The sequence below is a fragment of the Micromesistius poutassou genome (assembly GCF_964030765.1).
Source record: "Micromesistius poutassou genome assembly, chromosome: 17".
Taxonomy (NCBI): Eukaryota; Metazoa; Chordata; class Actinopteri; order Gadiformes; family Gadidae; genus Micromesistius; species Micromesistius poutassou.
In genome coordinates, this window is record NC_140287.1 from 1837804 (window position 1) to 1858632 (window position 20829).

The 20829-nt window shown below is 43.6% G+C and overlaps 1 protein-coding gene across 5 annotated transcripts; it reads left to right on the forward strand.

Moving 5' to 3' along the window:
• Positions 1–1498: 1498 nt before the first annotated feature.
• LOC311362584 (NACHT, LRR and PYD domains-containing protein 3-like) lies at positions 1499–15440 on the forward strand. 5 transcript variants are annotated; one of them, XM_084482465.1, is made up of 14 exons: positions 1499–1820; positions 2820–2916; positions 3058–3174; positions 3260–3379; positions 3568–3637; positions 5283–5508; positions 6097–7933; positions 8196–8369; positions 9701–9874; positions 10741–10914; positions 11279–11452; positions 12000–12173; positions 12350–12396; positions 14452–15440. In XM_084482465.1, the coding sequence occupies exons 2-14, from the start codon at positions 2834–2836 to the stop codon at positions 15093–15095; spliced, it is 4014 nt and encodes a 1337-aa protein (XP_084338591.1). In that variant the 5' UTR covers positions 1499–1820; positions 2820–2833; the 3' UTR covers positions 15096–15440. The 5 variants fall into 5 exon arrangements, with proteins under 5 accessions (XP_084338591.1, XP_084338588.1, XP_084338590.1 ...); XM_084482462.1 differs by lacking the exons at positions 9701–9874; positions 10741–10914; XM_084482464.1 differs by lacking the exons at positions 9701–9874; positions 10741–10914 and having other exon boundaries at positions 3263–3379.
• Positions 15441–20829: the final 5389 nt, after the last annotated feature.

Here is a 20829-nt window from a genome sequence, read left to right on the forward strand (position 1 = left end):
TTGCAATACGAAGGACATCATGTAGACGGCCATCTGTAAGCCTGGATCTCAGCTTGGATTTGTTGATGGCCATGGTGGAGAAGGTCTTCTCACAAATATATGTGCTCCCGAATAAAGAGACCATTCTGATGGCATGCTGGCGCAGTGCAGGGTATGTCGCTGGGGAAAGTCCTTTGTAGAACTCGATGAGAGTCCTGTCACGATATGCTGCTCTGGCCTCGGAGCTCTCCTGTAGGTCGATGAGCTCAAACTGCATTTCTGCAGGCTCTTCCGCAGGGACACACGAGAAAGGATTAACCCTAACCCTAACCCTAACCCTAACCAAAATTTGCCTTTGATTGCTCCAAAAAAGTCTTGAATTGGCGATGATTCAGACCTCTGGACTTAAGAAAATTAACTGTCTTCTCAACAATGACAGAGTGTGTAGCTCTAGACAGAGAGAGTCAGTACGTTTACATACAGACACACACTGATAGTGTGTGATCTATGGCGCATTTCCACCGCAGGGTGCTCTTTCTCTTTAGTCCTGGGGGGCCCTCCCTCACAGCAGAGGGCTCCTAAATGCTGGGCCTTCTCTTTAGTCCTGGGGGGCCCTCTCTCCCACTCTCCCCCCCCCCACTGCTCCTTCAAGGGCCCCTAACTGGGCTCCTAATGGCTGCTCTTGATTCTGCTACTAAACACCTCTAACGTTGGGAATCATTAATTGGATGAAGACGGCAGGAGGAATGAAGGAAACAATTAAATGAATCCAACTTAGATATGTCTGTAAATAAACAGATCAGGGAATCAGAGTATTGTTGCTCCTCTGCAGCAAGGTGTGTCCACTAGGGGGCGCAGCGCCACCCTCAGGGCTCAGTGAACAGGAGGTCCCCACAGGAGGTCTCCAGCAAGGTGTGTGTCCACTGTGATCTCCTCAGACCGTTGCTATTTCTTATCTTATCACTGAAAACAGTTATAGTTTAGGAGCTCAGATCAATCATTACTCTCAACCCCTTTAGAACCGGTTTAATGTTCTGTCTCGGTTCTTAACACTCGTGTTTTGGCGTACACCTAAATCTATTAATTCAATCTTCCTTGCATTTGTACTTTTATATTTTCATACACAAGGCAGCACACAATCTCAGGACTAGGACCCCCTTAGGAAAGTCACTTACAGCTTTAGAAACAGAGGTTTTGACTGAGAGTGTGACCTCTAATCTGACCAGACGGGTGGGGGTGTGTTTACTGGAAAAGGTTCCCTGTGTGTATTTGCTCCGTGTTTGTTTGCACATCACGTGCAAGTTAGTACCGGCCCCAGGGTCTTATCAAGCAAAATGTGAGTTGAGTAGCAACTAACCTTGAATTAGCCTTAGAGGTAATAACTTTCCAGTTGTATTTTGATACTTTGAGAGTCCCAGGATTTCACCACAGATGATACAAAGTACAGCATTACTTTATACCCTGGGAGTCTTACTTTAGTTTCTCTATTCAGCCCTGAGTGTGGGCGTCAGCACTGGTGGGTTCTTTACCGTTGCTCTGTCTTATCGATCACTTGATCAGTTTTGGTTGTGTGCCCTGACGGAGGCCATAGTAACATAAAGCATGTAGCCGTAGTAAGCTGTGGTTCAAAGCTTCCTCAGTTGATCTGTCTGCACTGAGGAGTCCAGCAGCTCAATCTTTACTCTCAGAACCTTTAGAACCGGTTTAATGTTCTGTCTCGCTTCTCAACACTGCTCTGTGATTTTGGTGAACACCTAAATCTCTTTATTCCCTCCTTTCCTTGCTTTTGTGCTTCTATATTTCCACACGGACAGCACACGTTTCATCACGGAGAAGATAAGGTACCGTTTCCTGAATTCCTGAAAGTTTTCTTCAGATGACTGGTGATGTGTTCTTACTATAATAATATATTCTTACTAAATTAATCTGTTTCCGGTCCTAGTTTGGTGTTTCCAAGTTTGTTTTGTTAAAGAGATGCTGATCTAAGATGACCTGTTTTAATGAAGGAATATGGGACATAACATCAATAACTAGTTTCACTGTCTTGAGGGCGTTTATATACGGATCCTCTGGTACAGGAACCGGACATAACAACTTTATGTTTAAAGGGAAAACGATTTGGACTCAAACATAAAGGGTTTTTAATTGTACTGAAAGGATGAGATTTAACCATCTTCTTATGGACAGTATGAGTCTGTACTGTAGTGAGGTCAGTTTAGTTCTGTTGTGGACTTTTATTGTGGAGTTTCAGTCTGTACTGTAGTGAGGTCAGTTTAGTTCTGTTGTGGACTTTTATTGTGGAGTTTCAGTCTGTACTGTAGTGAGGTCAGTTTGGTTCTGTTGTGGACTTTTATTGTGGAGTTTCAGTCTGTACTGTAGTGAGGTCAGTTTGGTTCTGTTGTGGACTTTTATTGTGGAGTTTCATTGGGAACATTAGTTAATTATTGATGGTTCATGACTCGTGATAACGGTTCAATACACTGATCTGTAAACTCTTTAAACCGAAAAATTTCATTTGTCCTGGAAAAGTTCAAAAGGAAAATAAATAACTTATACTGTTAATAAATAATCAACAGGATAAAGACATAGAGAGTAATAGTGTGTAGATCTAGACATAGATAGTGATTGTGTGTGTGTGTGTGTGTGTGTGTGTGTGTGTGTGTGTGTGTGTGTGTGTGTGTGTGTGATCTAGACAGAGAGTGTTGAGTGTGTGTGATCTAGACATAGAGAGTGATAGTGTGTGTGACAGGAGGAGGATAGGAAGTCTTCACTGCAGTAATTTCACGTTTGGTACTCAAACAGAATGCACAGAAACAACATGTAGTTGTGTTTGTGTCCAGGTCTCCAGTCTACGATGGATGAGGAGAGAGAGGAGGGGGGTCCTATCTCTAAAACCACTCTGTCTGGGGAACATGGCCGCCAGAGCAAATCTAAGAGGTAAGAAGAGGATCTCACTGTCTGTGACTGTTGTCTATCTCAGAGCTCAGCAGTGATATCATGACTCCATCATTAGTCAAAAAGCTGTGTGTGTGTGTGTGTGTGTGTGTGTGTGTGTGTGTGTGTGTGTGTGTGTTGAAGCCCAGAGCAGCAGGAGAGAGCAGACTCCCCTGGACACAGCTGTGTCTCCATGAAGAGTGACCACTCTATGGAACATCCTTTAAACTTTAGAGATGGAAATCAGTCTATTGAGAAGAGGTAATGATTTGTCAGAGATTATAAAACTACAGAATATCTCAGACATCCATGGTATTCTGGTTAATCCTGGTTCTTGTTTTTCTAGAAGAGTCCAGCAGGAGAGAGCAGACTCCCCTGGACCCAGCTGTGTCTCCATGAAGAGTGACCGCTCTATGGAACATGGTCCTGACTTCAGTAAAGATAGACGCCCCTCCAGAGAGGAGAGGTAGGAGGTTTAAACAGGCAAACAAGTAGACCAGTTGCTTGTTGTAGACTAATATTTACAAGTCAGGAAATATTGTGTGTTTTTATTGTGTGTGTGTGTGTGTGTGTGTGTGTGTGTGTGTGTGTGTGTGTGTGTGTGTGTGTGTGTGTGTGTGTGTGTGTGTGTGTGTGTGTGTATGTTCTCCACAGGCGACCCCAGGAGAGGTCAAAGGCTACCAGTGCTCAGTCTGTACAGCAGCATCAAGCAGAGCTGATCAAGGTGTGTAAATGAAGCAAGACATTTGACTTCAGGTCTACAGGTTTTTATTTATTCACCTTTGGTGCCCATTAACACAGAGCTACCTATGCCGCTTTTCCACCGCCAGTACCTACTCGACTCGACTCGACTCGACTCGACTCGACTCGACTCGCCACGCCTTATTTGCGTTTCCATTGGCAAAAAAAGTACCCGGTACCTAGTACCGGGTACTTTTTTTTAGTACTACCTCCGTCGAGGTTCCATGCCAGCGGAGTAGGTACTTTTGTGTGACGTAAACAGGCTGCTGGTAACTGATTGGCCAGCGGCTGTAAATGGGAATAATCACTCAAAGTTAAGTTGTGTCCGGCGTGGTTGGAGTCCACGAACCCGCTCCCGAGGGGGACACTGATCAGCGTTTCGCCGTGTGTGTCGCTCCTTTCCCGGGGCTAGAGTTTTAGGCTGCGCGTCGTTATGTGTGTCGGGCGTGGTTGTGTGTGTCCGGCGTGGCTGGAGTCCACGGACCGGCGTTTCGCTGTTTCGTTTCAGTGTCGTTCCTTTCCTAGGGCTCGAGTTTAGCCTCTATCAACGTTACCGTATGACAACAATAGACGCGCAGTCATTGTGCTTTTTATTTTATTTTATTTTATTTCCCATCATAACCTTTCCCGGGAATCAGGAAATAGTCTTGATCAGATTCAGATTTCCCGGGAATCGCGTCTCCCGTGATTAAAACCTAATGACGACCCGCCCATGGTGGAGAGGTTCTTTTCTACGACCCGCCCACATTGAAGAGGTACTTTTTTAGATGGAAACGCAACCAAACCGAGTTGAGTCGAGTCGAGTCGAGTTGGTACTGGCGGTGGAAAAGCGGCACTAGTGAATCATAGAATCTTATATCAATTAAATAGTTCTTCATCAAACATGAAATCCATGTATTTATATATATATATATATATGAATCAATAAATGAGGGAGACAGGTGGATGAACCGGGAAGTCTGTTTACTGAGGAAGTTTGCAGCAGCAGCAAGGCCTACGCTCACTTCCTTCTACTTATATACTATACAGCCAGGGTAGGGCTGTGAATACTGACCCCTAGTGGTGAAAATGAATAGCAGGGTCTGAAGCGGTCTGTGCCTTTTCTGTCACATTTTACTGAGGTGTTCAGAGCCAGTGGGGCATTACTGGTGTCTGACAAACTGGGGAACATTTTGACCAATATATAAAATGCCACTGAATTTCAATGAATTCCTCAAAACTTATTTTGAGGAAAGCCTTTTTACCAGAAACAACAGTAATGAGAGATGCTACTCATGTACCTCTGACATTCATACACCAATGGTCAATGACAGTAGGCTAAGTATTGGGTAATTAGCACTAGGCTACACTAGAGCTACTAGAGAAGTCTATCAAACACGAGTGGTTAAATGGGTTTTCTAGGCTGGTGGGTGGTCTAGGTTGGAGGCCCAATATATTCTTTCATAGTGCCCACAATCTCTAGCGATAGCCCTGGCTCTACATGGGCAATAAAAGCATCTCTTGTGGAGCTAATAGTCTCCAGGCTTCCCTCTTTAGACCAGCAAGACATTAATCTAGGACAGATTATATATATATATATCCTCAGTTGTTTCAGAGTAAAGTTCTCCTTGATGTTTGTTCTGTTCCAGAGGGCTGAGGAGAACGCACACGCCTTTCTGGACAAGGAGCTGAAGAAGCTCTGGAGGGATCTCTTCTCAGATTACCCACAATGCTCAGAGAGTCAGAGGGAGGAGGAGGAGGAGGATGGTAAGAACGAGGAGCAGAGGAGGCGCGCCATAGAGGGAGTGGTGGACATCACAAAGCTCTGCCTGATGGAGATGAACCAGGAGGAACTGGCCGACAAACTGGGGAGTGGTAAGAGACTCTTATTGACTCCCTTGATATTTATTTTTATTTTGAAAAGATAAGAAACTGTTATTTTTAAAACACTGATGAAATACGTTTATTTTGAAGAGCAGTAGAGGACTCTTATTTTGTTAGTAGATCAAGGTAGTTAATTTCTAAACGTCTATCTTTTGCATGTGGAGATATATTCCCTCTCAGAGGTTAAATGGTTTCATACAGATATATATGGTTATTGTGGTGGTATCAGTATGAATGGTTTGATCCAGAAATGTAGGGTTATTGTGGGGGTACCAAGTTAAATGGTTTGATCCAGATATATAGGGTTACTGTGGGATTATCAGGTTCAATGGTTTGATCCAGATGTGTAGGGTTATTGTGGGGTATCATATTAAAGAATATTAAACAGTAAAATGCAGATCAACAGCAGAATAACTCAGTGGAAGAGATGCACCACTTTCTTATTATATCAGGTTAGCAAGTCACTGATACCACTGATACTCAACAACGACAGCACTGCTAACAGTTATAAGATCCATATAAAGTAGAATTCATAATTTACTTATTTCTTTACACCAGTCATATTGGTTTGTGATTTAGGAGCTGTTGCTGTCCAGTGCCAACATAGACTCAAGTCTCATCTGAAGAAGAAGTTCCAGTGTGTGCTTGAGGGAATCGCTAGAGCAGGAGAGAAAAGACCTCTGAATGAGATCTACACAGAGCTCTTCATCACAGAGAGAGGCAGTGGAGAGGTCAACATGGAACATGAGGTCAAACTGATTGAAAAGGCTTCCAGGAAGCCAGCCAATGATGAAACACCAATCAGATGTGAAGACATCTTTAAACCCTTACCTGGACAAGGTAAACCAATCAGAACAATAATGACAACTGGAGTGGCTGGCATTGGTAAAACTGTCTTAACACACAAGTTCACTCTGGACTGGGCTGAAGGCAAAACCAACCACGACATAGATTTCACATTCCTCCTCACTTTCAGAGAGCTGAATTTACTGAATGGTAAAGAGTTTAGCTTAGTGGAACTTCTTCATCAGTTTTCTGTTGAAACCAAAGAATCAGGAAGCTACAGATACCACCATGACCAAGTAGTCTTCATCTTGGATGGTCTGGATGAGTGTCGACTTCCTCTGGACTTCCAGAACAACCCGATCTGGACTGATATCACAGAGCCGACCTCAGTGGACGTGCTGCTGACAAACATCATCAGGGGAGTCCTGCTTCCCTCAGCCCGCATCTGGATAACCACACGCCCTGCGGCAGCCAATCAGATCCCTGCTGAGTGTGTTGACATGGTGACAGAGGTGAGAGGGTTCAACGACGTACAGAAGGAGGAGTACTTCAGGAAGAGATTCAGAGAGGGGACACTGGCCAGCACAATCATCTCTCACGTCAAGAAATCACGAAGCCTCCTCATCATGTGTCACATCCCAGTCTTCTGTTGGATCACTGCTACAGTTCTGGAGGACTTCTTCAAAACATCCCAGAGAGGAGAAGAGGTGCCCAAGACCGTGACTCAGATGTACAGCCACTTCCTGAGGGTTCAGTCCATACAGGGGGACAGGAAGTATCATGGGAGAGCTGAAACTGATCCACACTGGAGTTCCGAGAGCAGGGAGATCATTGTTTCTCTGGGGAAACTGGCTTTTAACCAGCTGGAGAAAGGCCAGCTGATCTTCTACGAGGCAGACTTGGCAGAGTGTGGCATCGATATCAGAGCAGCCTCAGTGTACTCAGGAGTGTTCACCCAGATCTTTAAAGAGGAGTGTGGGCTGTACCAGGACACGGTGTTCTGCTTTGTCCATCTGAGCATCCAGGAGTTTCTGGCTGCCCTTTATGTCTTTCTGTCCTACATCAATACTGGTGTCAATCTGCTCTCAGGAGAACAGACAACCTCCAGGGAAGATGAACTCCTCCTCCTCTACCAGAGTGCTGTGGACAAGGCCTTACAGAGTGAGAACGGACACATGGACTTGTTCCTCCGCTTCCTCCTGGGCCTCTCTCTAGAGATCAATCAGATGCTGCTACAAGGTCTGCTGGGACCAAGAGGAAGTACATTACTGGGCAATATAACTAAAAAAGTTATGCCAGGACAGACAGGAAAGAGGTCACAGATCAATACCCAAATAGTTCATTACATCAAGGAGAAGATAGGTGGAGATCTCTCTCAAGAGAGAAGATTCAATCTGTTCCACTGTCTGAATGAGCTGAACGACCGTTCTCTAGTGGAGGAGATCCAACAGTACCTGACATCCGGAAGTATCTCCACAGAATCTCTCTCCTCTGCTCAGTGGTCAGCTCTGGTCTTCATCTTACTGACATCAGAAGAGCAGTTGGATGTGTTTTACCTGAAGAAATACTCTGCTTCTGACGAGTGTCTTCTGGGGCTGCTGCCAGTGATCAAAGCCTCCAAAACAGCTCTGTAGGTTCACTTATAACATGTATTACAATACGCACAACACTATACATAATACTAGAATATAAAAGTTAGAATACAAAATGTATCTTTAGCCATGTTTTATGATACACACATCACAATATACATACTTCTATAAAGGTAATATTATGATACAGTTTTCAGAACTACAAAACAACTGTTATAGTATTATTTGTTAAACTATCCAAAAAGCCTAATAATACATTTAATCGCGGTTCCTAACATGTTCTGTTTATTTTGTGTGAAGGCTGAATTGTTGTAAGCTGTCAGAGAGATGCTGTGAAGCTCTGGCCTCAGTTCTCAGCTCCATCTCCTCTAATCTGAGAGAGCTGGACCTGAGTAACAATAAACTGATGGATTCAGGAGTGAAGCTGCTCTCTGCTGGACTGAGGAGTCCACACTGTGCACTGGAAACTCTCAGGTCAGTTTTACTCAATGTGCAAACAGTTAAATCACAAGGTTCTGTGTCAGAAGACATTTAGAACAACTTCTGCCCCCCTGGTTGGAGAATTCATTCTAAATTATGCCTAACTATATCAGCTAATAATTCAGTACCTTTGATGACCACATTTATTAGAGTGGTGCCATTGGACATATTGTTGACACCTTGTTGTTTACGTGGGATGTGAAAATTAAAATTTGAAAAGTAATCCCAAAGTTGCTATTGCAATTATAAACACAAAATATAATAATAGTGCCTTCCCACAATCCCCTGTTAACGGGACAGTGATAGTTAAACAAATGAACTCACAGTATCTGCATCCATCAAAGGTTATAAGTCTAAATAAAAATGAAATGTATAATTTTCATAGAAACAACTCAACAATTTATATTTTTGGATGCCAGGACTGTATAAGGTCTTGTTATGTTAAGATTTTTTACATATATTCTTTATATATAAATAGAGAGCAACATAATTGAATATGTATGTACAGAACATAAAACGATTAAATATGCAGGAAATTCCTACATATTTAATTGTTTTATGTTCTGTATTACTACATATTCAATCATTTTATGTTCTATATTTCTACATTTTCAATTGTTTTATGTTCTGTATTACTACATAGTCATCCTTTTATGTTCTGTATTACAGATACAGAATATATATACTGAACATAAAACGATTGTATATGGAGGGATGCAGAACCCCAGAGAGGTTTCATAGTCGTCCTTGATTTTGAAACACGGTAAAAGTGTCTGAAGACAGGAAGGGCAAGTTCCCTTAGTGTTTTAGGTTTTTGTTAATGTGCTTAAGCAATATATAAAAATATATAGATGGGATTTAAAATTCTAAATAAAAGATGAATTAAGGATTCAATAGTCTTAAAGAAGGAAGCATTGGGACTGATAGAGTTAAAGAAATGTAGGGAGGGAAAGCATTTTAATTGCATTTACACGCCCAATCAGTCAGTGGAGCATTCAGTGAGTTTGAGGCCCAACTTGGCTCCGCAGCCCTTTGCTTCGTTAGGTCTGACTCTGTTCACACAGAGTTCAGGATCCCTACAAGGCTTTCAGGCGGCTGCTGAAGGAAGTTTGAATGTCCACAGTCATCTCCTTGAGCTCACTTCCCTGATAGCAGCGAGGAGAGCCGAGGGTCTAGCATCACTGGACGTCCTCCCCTTCCTGTGTTGGCCCGATGACGGCCCTGTGCTGTTCGTCAGCTACACCATGTTTCTCCTGTGAGCTAGTTGGATCTTTTAAGCACTTTTAATCTCAGTTCCTAACATGTTCTGTTTATTGTGTGTGAAGGCTGAATTTCTGTGATCTGTCAGACAAATGCTGTAAAGCTCTGGCATCAGTTCTCAGCTCCAACTCCTCTAGTCTGAGAGAGCTGGACCTGAGTTCCAATGAACTGAAGGATTCAGGAGTGAAGCTGCTCTCTGCTGGACTGAGGAGTCCACAATGTACTCTGGAAACTCTCAGGTCAGTTTTACTCAAGTTGCAAACAGTTACACCGCAATGCTCTACATTATAAGACTTTTAAAACAACTACTGCCCCCTGGTTTGAGAATTACTCCCAAATGATGTCAAACTATATAATCCACTAACTCAGTACCTTTGATGACCACGTTTATTAGAGTGGTACCAATGGACATATTATACCTTCTTGTTTGTGTGGGATGCGAAAATGAAAAGTTGAAAAGTAATCCCAAAAGTCTCGTGCACCATACACCGCACAACCTTGAGAGTTTCCTTTATTTGCACACACCACCCGAAACACAAACCATGTCCCCCACACCCACGACTCCCTTGGTGGCGGTGCTGCTTCCCCCGAGCCTCCCAGGATCCTTTGCGGCACACGGACACGGTGACCACGGCCGTGATCACCACAATATAATTTTCATGAGAATTTATTATTAGAATTTTAATAGTTATTTTTTTTGCTACTACTGTATGAGCTCTTTGTTATGTTATTATATTTTAAATAGATTTTTTGCATATATTTTATCTTCAGAATTTTTATTTAAGACATGGAAATACAGAACAATATGTAGAAATACAGAGTAGAGTAATTTAATATGTAGAAATACAGAGCAACATAAAATTATTAATTTTTAACAAAATAAAACATGTTTTACAATATACACAACACAATATACATACTACTATAAAAGTCATATTACGATACAGTTTTCAGAAATATATAACTTTTATTAGGATTGTTGTTAGTATCAACATTTTACAGCAAATATATAACTAACATTTGAAGATCAAATGTATAATCATTTGTAAAATGAAGAAAACATTTTATCACGGTTCTTAACACGTTCTGTTTATTTGCTGTGAAGGCTGATTGGCTGTCAACTGTCAGAGAGATGCTGTGAAGCTCTGGCCTCAGTTCTCAGCTCCAACTCCTCTAGTCTGAGAGAGCTGGACCTGAATAACAATGATCTGGAGGATTCAGGAGTGAAGCTGATCTCTGCTGGACTGGGGAGTCCACACTGTACACTGGAAACTCTCAGGTCAGTTTTACTCAATGTGCAAACCTTTACAGCACAAGGATATATATTAGAGTACAAAACAAACTACAATCAAGACATTTAATGCACAGATTTATGGCCATAAAAGAAACAACACACACCCATAAATAATAAATTTTTACAAGAATAACTCAACGTATTTATATTGTTGTTGCCATGACAGTATAAGTTGTATGTTATATTAGTACAGTTTACTATTTTTTACTATTCTTATTCTACTCATTCACATGTAGTTAGGCTTTTTAAGCTTATTATTAGCATTTAAATATAAAAACTTCTCTTTCAATTCTGGAAAATGTTAAAGACATAAACACAGTAACATGTTCTGTTTATTTTGTGTGTGAAGGCTGAATGTCTGTCATCTGTCAGAGAGATGCTGTGAAGCTCTGGCCTCAGTTCTCAGCTCCAACTCCTCTAGTCTGAAAGAGCTGGACCTGAGTACCAATGATCTGCAGGATTCAGGAGTGAAGCTGCTCTCTGCTGGACTGGGGAGTCCACACTGTACACTGGAAACCCTCAGGTCAGGGTTAGGGCTCAATGTGTCTTTGGGATTGTTTAATATGTAGTGAGGAGCCAGGAATAGGTGGGCTGTTATCTAACAGAACAGACGACACGTGTCTAAGATCCCGGACAGATTCAGCATCATTATTAATTTGTGGGCTGGGGTCAGCGTGTCAGTGGACCACAGATGGGAGGATGAGAGGAGGAGCAGAACTTCGTTGTTAGTTTGAAAGGGAGTTGTTTAATTTTGCTGTCTTGTTAACCGCTGGTCTGTTATGAGTTAGCAGGACATTCTAGCTGACAAAACGCTGGCCAGTTGATGTTAGGGTTAGGGGTTGCTGTCTGTATGTTATGGATGTTATATGTTATATGTTATGTAACTCTGAGGACTCTGAATATAATCATAAAGCTGACCTTCATATGGAATTAATACTTTATTAACCTGAATAAATAAGTGTGTGTGTGTGTGTGTGTGTGTCTGTGTGTGTGTGTGTGTGTGTGTGTGTGTGTGTGTGTGTGTGTGTGTGTGTGTGTGTGTGTGTGTGTGTGTGTGTGTGTGTGTGTAGGTTGTCTGGCTGCCTGGTCACACAGGAAGGCTGTGCTTCTCTGGCCTCAGCTCTGAGCTCCAACCCCTCCCATCTGAGAGAGCTGGACCTGAGCTACAATCACCCAGGAGACTCAGGAGCTACGCTGCTCTCTGCTGGACTGGAGGATCCATGCTGGAGACTGGACACTCTCAGGTAGAGAGAGGACAGCTCACCACTCAGGGACAATGTCTCCTACAAGGATTCATCCTGCTGCTAGATGAAGTGGTTTGAAAAGGCAGCTGTAACTCATGTTGTGTAGAAAGTGATGAGACAGCAGATGATGAAGGGGAATGTTTCAACATGCGGCTTCCACTTTGTTTCCCCCCCAGTGTGGAGCACGGTGGAGTGTGGAGGCTGAAACCAGCTCTAAAGAAGTGTAAGTGTCTGTTTGATTCATCACAACACACACTAACTATTGAGATGGAAAGTCCATCCACACAGCAGGAGGTGACGTCTGTTCAGTCAGATCCTTCTGGGAATGAAGATGATGGTTGACATCATGTTACGTGTGTAAAAATGTACACAATCATAATCACAATTAATCCTACTTGTATCAAATCAAATAGGTTTTATGATTGTTATTTATTTATTATGATGAATATTGGTAGTGTTGATATTATTATTATTGGACATGATCATATCATAATAATAATGATAATAACCATAGTAATTATGTGTTTATTGTATGGTCTATTAGAAAAACTAGTGTGTTATTATTGTTATGATAATTATTATGATTTTCATATATTATCATTGTTATTATGATGATTATTTGTAATATTTGTATAATTAGGTCTATAAATTATATTTCAATAACCATTATTACTATAATGCTTGTGATTATATAAGGATTATTGTTAGGTGAGTGCTGCATGCAGCCCATTCTCTGACAATTCAACTACTTCAGACTTCGTAACTTCGATTTCTAACCGTTAACCTTCGTTCAAACGTTTAACAAATCTACACACTTCGTCACGGAGCCTTAACAAGGTTAATATTAAACCTACCATTTTCTGCAGGAAATGCATTTTCTAGTTTCATTTATTACTATCATTAGAACATTAGACATTACACTATAATAATCAGGATACTATTAATCATAATTATGTGTATATTATATTCAAAAACTGACATGATAAATAATACTATTATCTTGTTGCTATTGTAATTCTTATTTTTATAATTATTATAATTAATGTTAACATTAGACGTAGGACATCATATTCATAAAAACATGTTTATAATGATACATGTATTTCATCTACGATTTCAGCTAGAATACTATTATTATCTTTAGGGGTGATGCTGTTATAATAATAATTATGGTGATGATTATGATGATTAAGTAAGGGATAATGTATAGAACATTATCGGAGAATAAGCCCCGCCAGGGCGTACAGGCCGCCGGCCTGAAGCGCAGGTGTCTTTCTTCTCCCTGAAGTGGCTTATTGTAGATAATGACCGGCGACGTTCTACACATTATCCCGCTTATTACGCAGCTATTTGCCAAAACGAAAAAAATACTTCACGTGGTTTGTCTTTTTACAATTGATTTGTTACCATTGTTACGATCTGAACCCCTAAGGGTAGTTCTAACCTTGAGTCTTACATAAGAGAGGTAAGAGAGCAGCAAGAGAGAATACAGGAGCCTGAACTATGGGCTCTGGGTTCCACAGTGAGATGTATTCTCACGGGGGGTTCTCTTACCCGTGGGTTGTTGTGGAACTCCTGGGGCCAGCGCGCTCTGTCTCTGTGAGCGGTGTGTCCTCTGGGAGTTGGTTAGTTCAGGTTTTGATTAAGGTCATCCCATTAAACAGAAAGAGGTAATGACTGGGGTCGGTGTAGCTGGTTTCTAGGGTTACCCAGTCACTGGAGGTGTCAAACGGCGTCCGTGGCATCGCTGGTCGCGCTCTCGTGACGACATGCGCCCCCCGGGGTCCATGGCATCCCCTAATCCTTTTATAGCCACACACCACTCATATGGCAGCATATACACACACCCTCCATTGAGTAACCCTCCCATATAACTCACATGGAACCCAGACCCAAACATAACAGAACTAAAGTAAGGACAATTAAATATAAAGCTATACATTTCTTCCATAACCTAACACCATTCATAGTGTTGATCAGCAGAGAAATAGTCCGCCAAAGACGTTGACGTCGCTTAGCAACCAAATACGCTGGGGTTGATAAGTTACCGGACTACTTGTGGAGTGATACCAAAGACCTGATTCAGAGGCAAAAAATCCACTTTCCTTGACAGCAGTCATTATATGCTTAGCAACAGTCAATTATCAAAAGATAATTGACCGCCGGAAGTCGGGGAGGCCAATGCAAGTGAATGGAGCATTCTACAGCAGTGAGAAGAGCTGTGTAATAATTAATAATAATGGTTTAGCAGCCTAAACATGTCTGTTTCTCCCGTCAGATGCCTGTGAACTCACACTGGATCCAAACACAGCCGACAAACGACTCTCTCTGACTGAGGACAACAGAAAGGTGACGCGGGTTGAAGAGGACCAGTCGTATCCTGATCACCCAGAGAGATTTGTGCGCTGGCACCAGGTGTTGTGTAGAGAGGGTCTGACTGGCCGCTGTTACTGGGAGGTAGAGTGGGAAGGAAAGGTTCATATAGGAGTGGCATACAGAGGAATCCCAAGGAGAGGAGCGGGAAATGACAGCTGGCTTGGATGGAACAACAAGTCCTGGGTTCTTGAATGTGATGAAGGTAATTACGGTGTCCGGTACAACGGTAGTCTCACAGTCATACTTCTCCCTCGCTCTAACAGAGTAGGAGTGTATCTGGACCGGCCTGCTGGCACTCTGTCCTTCTACAGAGTGTCTCCAGGTGTAGGAGGGTCCTCAGACACACTGACACACATCCACACCTTCCAGTCCACCTTCTCCCAGGAGGACCTCCTCCCTGCGTTTAGGTTACGTAAGCCTGGTGCCTCAGTGTCTCTGGGAGTGTCCATTGTAGTTACACACACACAAACACACACACAGACCCATAGAAACACACACACACAGACCCATAGAAACACACACAAACACACATGTTCACAGTCATAAACACACCCAAACCAACAAACACATACAGTATGAACATAAACAATAACACACACACATCGTTCATGAATCCACACACACTCACACACACACAGACACAGACACACACACACACACACACACACACGCGTGCCCCGCCTCCCCCAATCAGCACACGTCTCTCTGCGTTAAGCCGTAAAAGGCGCGTTTATTAAACACAAGCGATGCGACGGGTCGGGTGTCTCCCACCGGGAAAGAAGAACAAACTAAAGTCTGGGCTCCGTGAGCCACGGCGGGTTCTCCGGCGCTCTCCGCGGTCGCGCCGGTCGCCTCCCAGTGAGACCTCAGTCCTCCAGAGTCCCCTTCTCTCTAACCCAGCGGTTCTCAAAGTGTGGGGCGCGCCCCACTGGTGGGGAACAGAGACGTGACAGGTGGGGCGCGACAAACGGGAGGAAATTTCACTGAAAACTCCACATTTCTTATGGTAGGAGTGAAAGCTTGACAGTAGGGCTGGGCGATATGGACCACAAGTCATATCTCGTATTTTCAAGCAGAATGTCGCTATAAGATATATACATGCTATAAAATAAGTGCTGTCGCCGCGCTCCAACTCGTCATTCTACATCGGGGGCGCCGCGTCGCTGTGCTCGTTAACCTGCCTGTAGGCCAGGGTGGCTAAACATTTTAAAATTAGTCAGTCAAAAACAGTCGGAGCAAGATGTGGCAAATACATGTTTCGCTCTGAAGGGGATTTTAAAAAGTGACGCGAGCGGAAGAGCGGAGGCTGGGGGGGGAGCGTGTGTGAGCCAGAGGCAGAGCGGGACGGAGAGAGAGGTGAGCAGAGCAGAGTCCTGCACGGCTCTCATGTTGCAAACCCGCACCTGTCCTTATACCCGCACAACTTAAAACCACATCCGACCTGAATATCAGATCCAGCACCGGAGAAGTCTCGCTCTCTTGCTGCGCGGGATGCACTGAGCAGGGGTGGCGAGGATAAATCTGTCAATCTGAGCGATATTGGGAAACGAACGACCGTGCTTCTCGCCACCGCGATCACACACCGACAGAGTCGTCTTTAGGTGTTGTAACCGAGCAGCAGCTTCGTCCCGATGCTGAGCCTCGTCACTGGAGTCCTCACCGTCCCATAGCGTGTCCGCTGACACTCCAGCTCTCTTCTCGGCCGGGGGGGCACTGCTCGCATATTTTGTAGACGTGTCACTAATAATGATTTTTTTTTAATTTGAAATAGGCCTACATTTGAACATTTTAAGCTTGCAGCTTTGCAGCCACTCATGCAGGTATAGGTCTCATGAGTTCAATTGCTCACCTGTCTTGCCAAATGCATTGCTCGTCTTTTTTTTTTTTTTTTAACAGATTGCAAAGTGGCACTTTTATTTTCTCTTTTTCTGAACTTGGTACAAGTCATGACACAGCTGCACTTTTATTTTCTCTTGTTGTTGAACTTGCTGTTATTTGACGTTATTGAGTTAGAATTTAGATACAACATGATGTAACTTGATGTTACTTCAATAAATGTGGAGATGTTAAGCTTGGCGTATTTCGTTAGCGTTGTGTTGGGGCGATGGGGGCAGGTGGGGCTTGAACATCCCCCCTTGTCCAAAGTGGGGGGTGACCGAAAAAGTTTGAGAACCACTGCTCTAACCACACGTGTCCCTCTGGGGGGAACCGCGTCACCCACGAAGAGGTCTCTCCCCCTGGTGGATCCCTCACCACGAGCACCGGGAGAGCCCTGAGAGAGCCTTGAAGCAGGCTGTTTAAGCCCTGCTGCTCCACCGGCTCCTCAGGTGAGCCGCAGTCCGCCTCGCACTGACTGGCACCAATGCGCTCTCTGCCGCCATCTGGTGGGAATGGGTGGTAGACCGCCTCTACCGCCTGGCCCCTGGGCTACCAGGGGCCAGGTGGTAGAGTTGGGTTTCCACAACACACACACACACACACACACACACACACACACACACACAGACAGACACACACACACACACACACACACACACACACACACACACACACACACACACACACACACACACACACACACACACACACACACAGGTCGTCCATGGACACACATCAGGTCTGTGGTGGTGAGAAGCAGCAGGTAACATGAGAGTGTCTCTGTGGTTCATCTCTCAGCCCTCTCTGTGTTCAGCTGCTGAGGGTCAGATCAGAGGGGGCCGCTTGGGTGTGGGGGGGTCCTCACAGTCCTGACGTTGTTGAGGACCAGCTGTTAGGGGGACGTTTGAATACATGTGGACCCTGGACGTACCTGTAGCGCGTGGGGTTGTTGAACAGCAGCTGGTGGTGCTCTGAGGGGTCCACTTGTTCAGTGGAAATACAACTCTTTGTGTTTGGTTTAAATACTCACTGAACTCCTGATGCTGCATTTTATTGGGCTTCTGAAAGGTTCAGCATAAACCATGAAAGGACTTTTAAGATCCTCCTTTGGGTTAAGGTTGTACAAAGATTTACTTTCTAGTGTCAAATGTGTTTTAAATGTCGATTGATGGCACGTTATTTTACTACAATATTTTATATATTTTCAACATCGTATTAAAGGAATCCAATATCAGTTTTTATTTTGCTATGCCTGACATGGAACGTGACTTAAAGCAGATTTAACAATATAATCATAGATGATGATAAGTGTTCTATGGGAAAGGGTAACGATGTTATGAATTACTTTAAACTGAAGATAGATTATTTGTGTTCTGTTGGGAACAACAAGTCAACATGTTCAGTTATTTAAGATAACTGTTTATGATTTGTAATTGTTCATAAAGCATAATGTCAATAAACAACTCAGTGGATCATCAAGGTTCTCGTGTGTTCAGATGATTCTTCCCGTTTGTTCAGTTGAAATCCTCCAAGTCTAACCGTACTATATACACACACACGCACATACACACATAAACATATGCACACACACATACAGAGTTACAATTATGTTTATTTATTTAATCTAGAAATCTCTGACGTTCCTTCCTTGATGAAACATAGATAATATGACTGGCATCAGAGTCAGTGAGAAGCTTCTACTGCTAACCCTCCAACGTGTTTCAGCACATGGCTTTAACTTATCTACATCATATACAGTTCAAGTTATGCATCAGTGAGGATTGATTCAACACCAGTGAGACACCAGTGAGACACCAGTGGGACACCAGTAAGACACCAGTAAGACACCAGTGAGACACCAGTGGGACACCAGTGAGACACCAGTGAGACCTTCTGCCATTCTTCCAGAACAAACAAAGGACTGAGGCCTCCTCAGTCCTGCCCCTGCTGGCCGGACCTCCACACTGCAGTCGTATCCAGTAGAGAGATGATAGCCCAGAGCAGCGGGCCGCGCCCTCATTCTCACCACTCCACTGATCCTCACCCCCGGAGAGGGCTCCTAAACGCTGAGCATATACAACCTTGGTGAATGCGGTACAACATCTGGAACCCTATATAGTTCACTATTTCGTAAACACTATATAGGGAATAGTGAGTAAGTGAATAGGGAAGGATTTCGAACACAGCTTCGGAGTGATGGCTCATTCTATTGTAAGCAGAATCGGGATTTATACTGTTTCCGGTTTGGAAAAGTACAAAAGAACCCTCGTCCACCCGGAGGTCTCGTCATCAAACTCGGGGAAGGTCCAGGTAGACCGACGTCACAACGATAATGGCGACGCACATTATGAATGGGGAACAAAGTGTCCTCAATTTGTCCTCGTATGTGCTGTTTAATGAAGCGTCTGTACTTTCTAATGGCATTTCTATTTCCACTGTTGATTTGTGTTAGAAAAAAAGTCTGTGCAAGCCCGTTGTAGGCTAAAGTCGTTTGAACCAGCAAAGTCTAGAGTAGACGCCGCATTGGCTGCGGGACGCAAGAAATGCGGCCGCCATCTTGGACCAGTCATAGTCCGAGTTGCGTAGCAGCAGAAGACACAAGATGCCAGAGCACTGCAGCATATTCCTGCTCAAATCGGCGGTCCATCGCAAACAGGGCCTGGGGGGTTACTTTTCAGGAGGAGACAGGGTTTGGCATCAACAACCAGACTTGTTGTCATTGGTTGTGTCTGTGTTTCACAAGTTAAAGGGGTAGTTCGGAATTTTGGATATTGGACCTCATTTCCAAGTGAGCCAGTGGGCCGATTGTGACGAATATCAGCACATATGATAGCTAGGAAGTAATATCCTCACATAGCCACAGGGAGCAGTACCGAGCACATATAATAGCCAGCTGTAATAACCGCACATAACCACAAGATGTCAGCACCAGCACACATAATGGACTAGGAGGCGGGCGCTCAACACCATGGCCAATCAGAGCACATTACACATCATAGAGGCCACACCTGCCAAAACACTAGGGAGAGTGCACAAGCGAGAAGAGTCAGAAACTCTACAGGCAGCGTATCGATCAGATATTCAGCTAAGAGTCGCTCTGCGCGTGAAATATACAATTCCTCTCCTTTTGCTTCATAGATAATAGACCAAAACCTAAACCAAATAAAGTGAGTTAAAAGCGATCCTGTTTCGGCGGCCTTTTCTGAAAATGAACACAATAACGGCGTTGTAACGACGGAAACAGCAGCCTAATTAGTTAGATTAGGCTACCCCGTTACTGAAAAAATAACAGCGTTACCTAATGCCGTTCTTTTAAACGGCGTTATTCAAAACACTGTTGAAGATACAAGATATAAGTGTCTTGATTTGTTAAACCTTTGAAAGAAGGTTAATGATAAAAAATTTACCAAGTTACAAAGTCTGTAAGTAGTAAGTGTCAGAGAATGGGCGGACGGTTCCGCCGTCCTCCCATTGACTTCCATTGTAAAAAATAGTATTTTAAAAGTAGAATATCTCAAAAAGTATAAAGTTTAAAAAATATGAAAAGTCATTGCCCAAATGTATGGACCTAGACCTTTGTGACAGATGTTGAATGGAATCGATTGGTTCAGTAGTTTTGGCCACATTATTAATTAAAAGGGATATCAAGATTGTGCATTCCTATTCACGGCCAAAAGCTATGTGCGCCTCGGATGATATTATGAATCATAAAGAATGCGTCTGACGGTACTGCCACAAGTAAAGACTCGTAGTGTGGGTTATCTCGGCCATGGTGGAGAAGAATTGGGGGAAAGGAACTTTGGCTTTGACTCTCTGAAGTCCAGATTGAACCACAACATGGAAAGGGATTGGCCCAGCCTCGTGCACACTACCTCAACGGACACATCTCATTTGCAGTTTTTCCACCGACAGTACCAGCTCAACTCGCCACGACTTACTCTCGGTTTGGTTCCAGGCACGTCGCGTTTCCATCTAAAAAAAGTACCTCTTCAACGTGGGCGGGTCGTAGAAAATAACCTCTCCAACATGGGCGGGTCGTCATTAGGTTTTAATCCCGGGAGATCTGAATCTGATCAAGACTATTTCCTGATTTCCGGGAAAGGTTATGATGGGAAATAAAATAAAATAAAAAGCGCAATGACTGCGCGTCTATTGTTGTCATACGGTAACGTTGATAGAGGCGAAACTCGACTCCAGCGACTGGACTCCAGCCACGCCGGACACAACTTAACTTTGAGTGATTATTCCCGTTTGCAGCCGCTGGCCAATCAGTGGCCAGCAGCCTGTTTACGTCACACAAAAGTACCTACTCCGCTCGCTTGGAACCTCGATGGAGGTGGTACTAAAAAAAGCACCCGTACCAGGTACTTTTTTTGCCAATGGAAACGCAAAAAAAGGCGGG